This window comes from Poecilia latipinna, unplaced genomic scaffold (genome assembly GCF_001443285.1).
Source record: "Poecilia latipinna isolate Pla-1442-1.1 unplaced genomic scaffold, P_latipinna-1.0 Scaffold153, whole genome shotgun sequence".
NCBI classification, from domain to species: Eukaryota; Metazoa; Chordata; class Actinopteri; order Cyprinodontiformes; family Poeciliidae; genus Poecilia; species Poecilia latipinna.
In genome coordinates, this window is record NW_015112769.1 from 323,243 (window position 1) to 330,648 (window position 7,406).

A 7,406-nucleotide genomic window follows, 5' to 3' on the forward strand; every position below is an offset into this window, starting at 1 on the left:
ATGTTCAGCCATGTGCTGCACTCCTGCGACACAGAAAACAATCCACACTGCAGCCTAACGAAGCGTCTTATCGACTGACTATTCTGACAATCAGTCAAGTAATCAGAATTAATTTTTCATTTATCCACTTAAACTTCCATCCATCCATTTTCTTTACACTTGTTTTATGCAATATTTGAAATATAACAAAAATGCGAACAATTCGGTTTGTTTTTAGATAAGAAAATAAAAAACTGTACTGTCTATGATCCAATAACTATGATGATGTGTCAGAGTCAGAGTCTGGCTAAAAATAATAATACAAGGAGGAGCAAATTTCTGCTAAATAAATGAGAAAATGTTTTTGAAAAAATGAGGAAATTTTTAAATTTGAACATTCAAAAATTTGAGACAAACTTTTTGTTCCAGATTTTTCCAGAAAAATGTTTGAAATTTCTGAATTCCAAAAGTTGAAAATTCACAAGACAAAACAGATTTTATTTCATTTTTTTTAATTTCTGAGTTGCAAAAGTTGAACATTTTCACATTTTGAAACTCGGACATGTCCTTTCTATAGAAAATTTCTGAAAGAAAAAAAAAATTATAGGTTTATTCACACAAAAAAATGTGACTGTTCAAACTCAGAAATCTCCAAGTTTTTTCTACAAAATTTTAGGAAAAATTTTGGAGAAAATTTTGTCTCTTTTTTTCCCCCATAATCAATGTGCAAAAAGCTCAACACTTTCTGCTCGACTTTACATCAATACAGCACAGGACTGATCTGCTTATTATTTTTTGATAAAGCGATTAATAACTGGATAGCAAAATGAAATTAAACATTTGAAGCTAAATCTGCCACTGGAGGAGAAATATTTGTACAGAAAAATGATTTTTTTTTCTATCTTATATGGAAAATGTATAGATTTTGTACAGTTTTGACTTAATTACCGCTAATTGCCTTGTTACTTTAGCACTGTTCTAGCCTGTACACTCCACTTAGTTGATGATTATTTCAGTAATCGGTTCATGACGTCGTTTCTGATAATGTTGTCCTGCGACTTAATGCTCCTGTTCATTTAATTTGTTTGATTTTTAGTGAGCTGAAGTCCAGAAGACGCAGCAGTGTGTGGCTCATGGGCACCTCGGAGGCGCTGCCGTGGCGCAGCGCCAGCTCCTTCCTGTAGTGCTCCACGGCCTGGCGGTGCTGCCTAAGGTCGGTGTGGGTCGCAGCCAGGGAGACGTGGATGACGGCCAGCTCCAGATCCGACTTCCCCAAAGCCTCAGCAGCCGTCAGCTGAGCCGCAAAAGAAAAACAAATGCAGAGAAAGTCGGCAGGGAGAGTTCACAGGCAAAGATGTTGATGCTTCTCGATATGGATTAGAAATAAAATCTCCTATTTTTTTTTATAACAGATTGGATGTTTTTTTTTTTTTAGCTAAAATGGAAATAAATAAAACTGACAATATTTTCAAAAAGTGTTTTTCATTTCAAGCATTCTTTCTGTGAGTTTTCTGGAGTATTAGGGCCAGGCTATAAGAATTGTTGTTTAATTACGAGAATAAAGACGCAATTTTACCAGAAAACATCTAAAATTACAAGAAAAAAGTTGCTACAATGTATTACAAGATTCAGTGGAGTTATGAAGAGCTGATGTGACCAGCTCATCCAGTCAGTGTGGATCTTAATTAAAAAATAACTTTATAAAATTACAAGAAAAAATTGCCTTAATCAGAAAACATCTTCAGTCATCAGGATCTGACATGAGCAGCTCAGGTTTGTGTGGCTCTTTTTCAGTTGCCTGCATGATCATTTCAAAGTCCTGCTACTGAGACTGATGTGTTAAAAGATTAAGTATTTTTACTAAGTATTAAGTTTTATTTGTAAAATTTACACCAAAGTATAATCTCACAAGATGCTCAACATTCCTCATTTATTTTTTTTATTTTCAGTGTTTGAGTTGTCATAAAATTACTACTTTATTATCCCAATATTTTGACTTTATTCTGGTAATATGACTGTCGTACAACTTTATTCTTGTATTAGAGCAACTATAATATGGTAACAATATGACTGTAGTATTAATACGACTTCATTCTGGTAATTTTATGACTTTATGATCAAAATAAAACCTTTTTGAGCCTGGTCCTAATATTTCATCGTAGAGTTGACCTGAATTCAAAGTCCAAATAAACAGAAGCTGTGAAACAAAATGGCCGCCCTTCAGAATTGGTGGGGGAAAAAAATCCAGATTTTCCAAAAAGTTAAATCTCCAAACACCAAAAGTGAAATAAATAATTGCAACGGATTTATGACCCAGTTTTACATCTCACCTGAGCCCGGTAGGCGTCCAGAGCTTTGCTGTAGCAGCCCACTTTGCAGCACAGATCCCCCAGCTGCTCGGTCAGCTCCACAACCTGGCGAGAGCTGGGTCTGCTGCCCTGATCCTCCGACAGCTCCTCCTCCAGCTTACACCCCTTATCAGCTGCAGAATATTGAAATAAAAGCAACTGCCTTACAAAAACAAAGCCAGAAACAAGGCTGAAGAGGATTTCTCACCGTATTTGAAAGCTTTCTTCACGGCCATTTTGTCCGCCGGCTGCTGCGAGCCGAGAAGCAGGGCTTTCTTCAGAGATCGTCGGGCTGCCACAAAGTCGCCCAGATAAAGCTGAACCTGTTGATGGGATTATTCTAGTTAAATTAAACCAACAATGGAAACATTTCCAATAACTGAAATAACTAAAAACGTTAATTAATGGGGAAAAAAACTATAACTGAATGGAACTGTGTTGTTCATTTATAAAACAACGCAGAATACTGTAATTATGTGCTCAATATCCTTGGTTTTTGTGTATATGAAACAATTTTTTAGCCTTTCAAATTGATAAGAAACTGTGGATAAAACAGGAGGTCGTACCGCCAGTTTGGTGATACTTCCAATATTTAAAAACAAAAAAACTAATCAATATTTATTGATAAACTGTTATGAAACACTTATATCGCGATAAAGCTTTCAGCCATATTCTCCAGCCCTGTTTACATAATCACAATACAATAATCTATGAATGAAAGTTTGAAAAAACTAAAACTACAACTATAACTAACAATAACTAATCTAAAACTAAGCAATATTTAAATAATAATTAATAAAAACTAGTAAACTAACTGAATAAGACAAAAACGTAGCAGCGAAATAAAACTAAACATTATAGTTTAGTTTTAGTTTTATTTCCTTGCTACAGATAAATTTCATTATAGAAATAAACTTGTTTCGGACCTTGCCGATGCAGTGGAAGCACTCGCTCTCGCTGAACTTGTCCTTCATTTTCCGGGCGCAGTCCTTGGCCTGCTCCAGGCAGCGCACGGCGCTGGACGGCTCGCCGTTGCGGAAGAAGATGTTGCCCAGGTTGAAGTTTGCCCGGTACAGATCCTCCAGCAGCTGGCTCTTCCTTCAGACAAATACGTTAAGCAAAACAATGATGCACAACATCGGCAATCAGTGGAACGTAAAACACTAAATTAATGACGAAACTTCCTGACTTACAAGACATTTCAATCAGGTTACAATTTGATCAATTCATCAAAATTATTGTTTTTGCAGATTTAACTTTCTTGCTCTTTTCTAAAATGAAATTACTAAAGTATTTCCAAAAAGTAGCTTTTATTCATATCTGAGTTGTAGGACAGAGAATTAGACCAAAGCTACAAGAATGTTAGTTAAGTTACAAGAAAATAATATCAGATTAAGTATTTCTATTAAGTATTATCTGTAAAACCGAAGTATCACTTCAAGAGATGCTCAATAACCTCATTTTAATCTTTTATATCGGGTTGTGATTTTTTATTTCTACTGTATTCACGTGTTATCTCGACTCTATTGTCGTATGACTGCATTTTCATAATATTACAACTTTATTCTCCCAATTAAAAAATCTTAGCCTGCTGCTGATTTTCTGTCACAGAGTTGATATGAATTCAAAGTACAAATAAACAGAAGCAGTAAACAAAATGGCCGCCATGTGCTGACATCACTCCGTTGGTCCACCTGATGTCAGATAAATAAACCATCTGCTTGTTCTTACTCTGCGATGAAAACGCTCCGCCGGATGAACTCGCTGCAGCGTTTGGGCTCCCCCAGATGATCACACACCAGACCCAAGTTCAGGAAGAGACGAGCCTTCATCTCTCTGATCTCTCGCTCAGGCACCGTCCCTAAAAATATAAAACAATTACATAATCTACAGAAAATCATTCAACATCACTCACTAATCAGCTAAACAAAAACAACACGCACCGCCTAGGCGTTCGTCCACGACAGCCAAGCTCTTCCTGAAAGCGTCCTCTGCTTGCTTTAAGCTGCTTTTTGATTGGTCAGATTCATACCGGAACAGGAAGGTTCGACCAATGGTGGCCAGCGCTCTCTGCTCCTCTGCATGATCCCCGACAGAGCGGGCCAGGTCCAGGTGACAGCGCTGGTGCTGGAGAGCAAAATGTCTCACACTTTCTTATGCAGAAGCATTACCCTTAACCTACGACTCCAGAATCAGTTAAAGGCGACGCACGTAGGGATGAAAGTTATCAATTAATGAGTAAATCGACTAGCGATGAATTGATAAGCGGCTATTTTCTTAAAAACTTTAATTTTCTCTTGTATCAAAAGGATTGACCATCTTTCCGTTAATGACACAAGGCTTTTTTGTGTGAAAAACCAACCTTCAAAGCGGCTTCGATTTTTCCCGTCTCAGCGTAGCACTCTCCTATTTTGCGGTTTGCTACAGCCCGTCCAATCACGTCATTCAGCGCTTCAGAGAGCGCCAGCTCCTGCTGGTGTTCCCTAATGGCGCCCTCATAGTCACCTGAGGTGCAAAATAAACCCAATAAGACAAACTGAAACAAGGAACCAGGAATCCAAGAAGGGCTGAAACAATTAATCAATCATTGAAATCATTTTCAACTAATCTGCTAATCGATTAATCGTTAAGTGGAGCATACAGACTCTAAAAATGGCCATTTTCTGAAAAAATAACACATTCAGAGAAATCATTAAGCCAACATATATGTATATATTTCTAATATGAAAAACCTTCATTTTCGGTAATTATGTTCTCCCCAGACTCACGTAGCATGTTTAGCTTCACCTGGTTAAAAGTCTGAAAAATAAAATCTTTCTGCTGTAAAATTTATTAATTTAAAAAAATGCCATGTTATTGCAATAGAAGAAAAAAAAAAAAAAAAAATCTGCAGAATGTGCCAATGTTTTTATCGATTTGATTATCAAAATAACTGACAGAATAATCAATGACTAGAATTGTTAGTTGCAGCCCTAGGTAAAATGTATCATTGCAAAGATGCTCAGAAGTTACAGAAGAGTTTGAAGTAAGAAGTAAAGCATGAAATAAGTAAAATGAAAACCAAAAATGCTGTTAATATATGGGTGAAACTGAATAAATTACAGTATTTTTGAAAAGTCACTTAATTTCAGTAATTCCAAATTAAATTTATTGGTCATGTTTGTGCAAATAAATAAGGGATTTTGCTGCAACTCCCCTTTGCCTCTCAATGTTCAGACATTTGGAAACCAAATATTTAAATTTGGTAGAGATTAAAACAGAATTTTTTAAAGTAGATGTGTATTCAGTGTTATTACAAAAGAATTCAATTCAGCTAGGTAAACTTTTACACAATATTGTCTGATTAAATCAGTTTCAAAAGTTTGTTTTTATTAATTTTGATGATTCTTCATTACAGCTCATAAGCACAAATTCAGTTTAATCAGAACATATGATTATATAAGAACAAGAAGAAAGGATTTTAAAGCAGAAATGTCCTCAATACAAAGTTCATTCATTTACTGCTTCAGAATCCGGACAAGGCTGATAGTGCACCTTTTGTCATCATACTTTTTCCTTCCACTAAACTTTTCATCAAATTAATGCAGCAGTCTGAAATGGTCACAACATTGTGTTTATGTATTTAAAAACTGTTTTTGTCACTATTTACTGGAATGTTAAGTGTAAACACGTCTCACCAGTCCTGGACAGCAATTCTCCGAGCTGGTTGCAGATGTTAGCCTCTTCCTTCAAGTTTCTGTTAGCCTGAGCTTTGCTTTTTGCTTTCTGCAGCTCTGAAACACAAACAAAAACAGCGCGGAGGTAGCATCCTCCTTTCCAAACTAGCAGGAAAAACACGTAAACAAAGAGATACTTGCGTTTAATTTCCCGAGAGGAGCTCATCTTTGTTTAGCTAGCGGCAGACCTGCAGCAGGGAGGAAATGACAACTTTAGCTTCGCGCTGGTTTCTTAAAAGATAAACCGAACAACCTTTAGATCATTTTAACTGCCGCTTGTCTGCGCGTTCAACATTCATGTTCGGTTTGGGTGTCAGATTAAAAAAAAGAACTATTTACTGTAATCATCTTAGTAAACATCGCCGATATTTGGCTAAAAATACACAATAAGTTTCACAGTTCCCCGCCAGGAAGACGATAACCAATGACAGCGATGGTTAATTTACCCGGAGTTTTGTCTGCAAGGCACAGTCCAGCTATCTGAAACATCGAACAGGACAGCTCCACAAAACTCAATTTTCAGCTACATCATTTTAGGTTAGTGGTTTATTTACACATTTCTCAGAAAATATAGCGCAAAAATTATAATGCGTCAACGTCATGAAAAATTATATTTCTTTCTAAGTGAAAGTCAGTCTAATAGACAAAACTCAGGGTGAAATTAACGCGTTAAAGTCGAGATTCTTTCCTAACTTCCTTAACGCACAAAATGACGGGCAGAAAGTTCATACCTGAATCAGGTACAGACTAAGAAGCCTAAACATGGCCTAAACCAGAAGACAGTCAATCAAATTTCAATTTCAATTACAGCTTCAGATTTTAGTTTGTTTTTCTCAAGTGCTTCAACACGAGGTGACAACTTTATATATAAGGTTTTTTTTTTAAAAAATCTCAGCATTGAAGTTGGAAAAGGTTTGGAAAATATTAAACATGTTATGGCCACACTTGTAAGCATGTTTTTTATTTATATTTTAAATATCACCTAGATAAAGTGCTATAGTATAGTTTTTTTTATTACTCATTATAGCTTTCTTTCTTTCTCTCTTTCTTTTTGGTAAAAAGAAACATAGCTTGAGTATTTAATTAAATGTGGTGAAACATTAAGCACATAAAATCGGCAAAAATGTTTTAGTTTCTTACTACCTTTTTATCTATTATTATTATTGAGTAAATGTGGAGTTGGCGCCCCCTTGTGTTCTGCCCAGTACGTGCACTGCAGTTGGTTGTGATTATGAAGTTGTTTTATGATTTGAAACTTTAAACAATTATTTTGTTAAACTAAAAGGTTATGACACTTTTTAAATAGAAATCTGACTTGCATTTTATTATTTCTAGCTCAAAGCTAAAATACTCTGATTGATAG

General features: G+C 35.8%; 1 protein-coding gene across 1 annotated transcript in view; it reads right to left on the reverse strand.

Annotated features, from left to right (window-relative positions):
- The window catches only part of tonsl (tonsoku-like, DNA repair protein), a 26,962-nt gene extending 20,277 nt beyond the window's left edge, over positions 1–6,685 (reverse strand). Inside the window, exons 1-10 of the mRNA XM_015029422.1 lie at positions 6,185–6,685; positions 6,005–6,100; positions 4,690–4,832; positions 4,271–4,454; positions 4,059–4,188; positions 3,254–3,425; positions 2,536–2,650; positions 2,310–2,461; positions 1,121–1,273; positions 3–23 (exon numbers count right to left, since the gene is read on the reverse strand). Coding sequence (XP_014884908.1) covers positions 3–23; positions 1,121–1,273; positions 2,310–2,461; positions 2,536–2,650; positions 3,254–3,425; positions 4,059–4,188; positions 4,271–4,454; positions 4,690–4,832; positions 6,005–6,100; positions 6,185–6,209 — 1,191 coding nt within the window. The 5' untranslated portion in view covers positions 6,210–6,685. The remainder of the gene's footprint in view (positions 1–2; positions 24–1,120; positions 1,274–2,309; positions 2,462–2,535; positions 2,651–3,253; positions 3,426–4,058; positions 4,189–4,270; positions 4,455–4,689; positions 4,833–6,004; positions 6,101–6,184) is intronic.
- Positions 6,686–7,406: the final 721 nt, after the last annotated feature.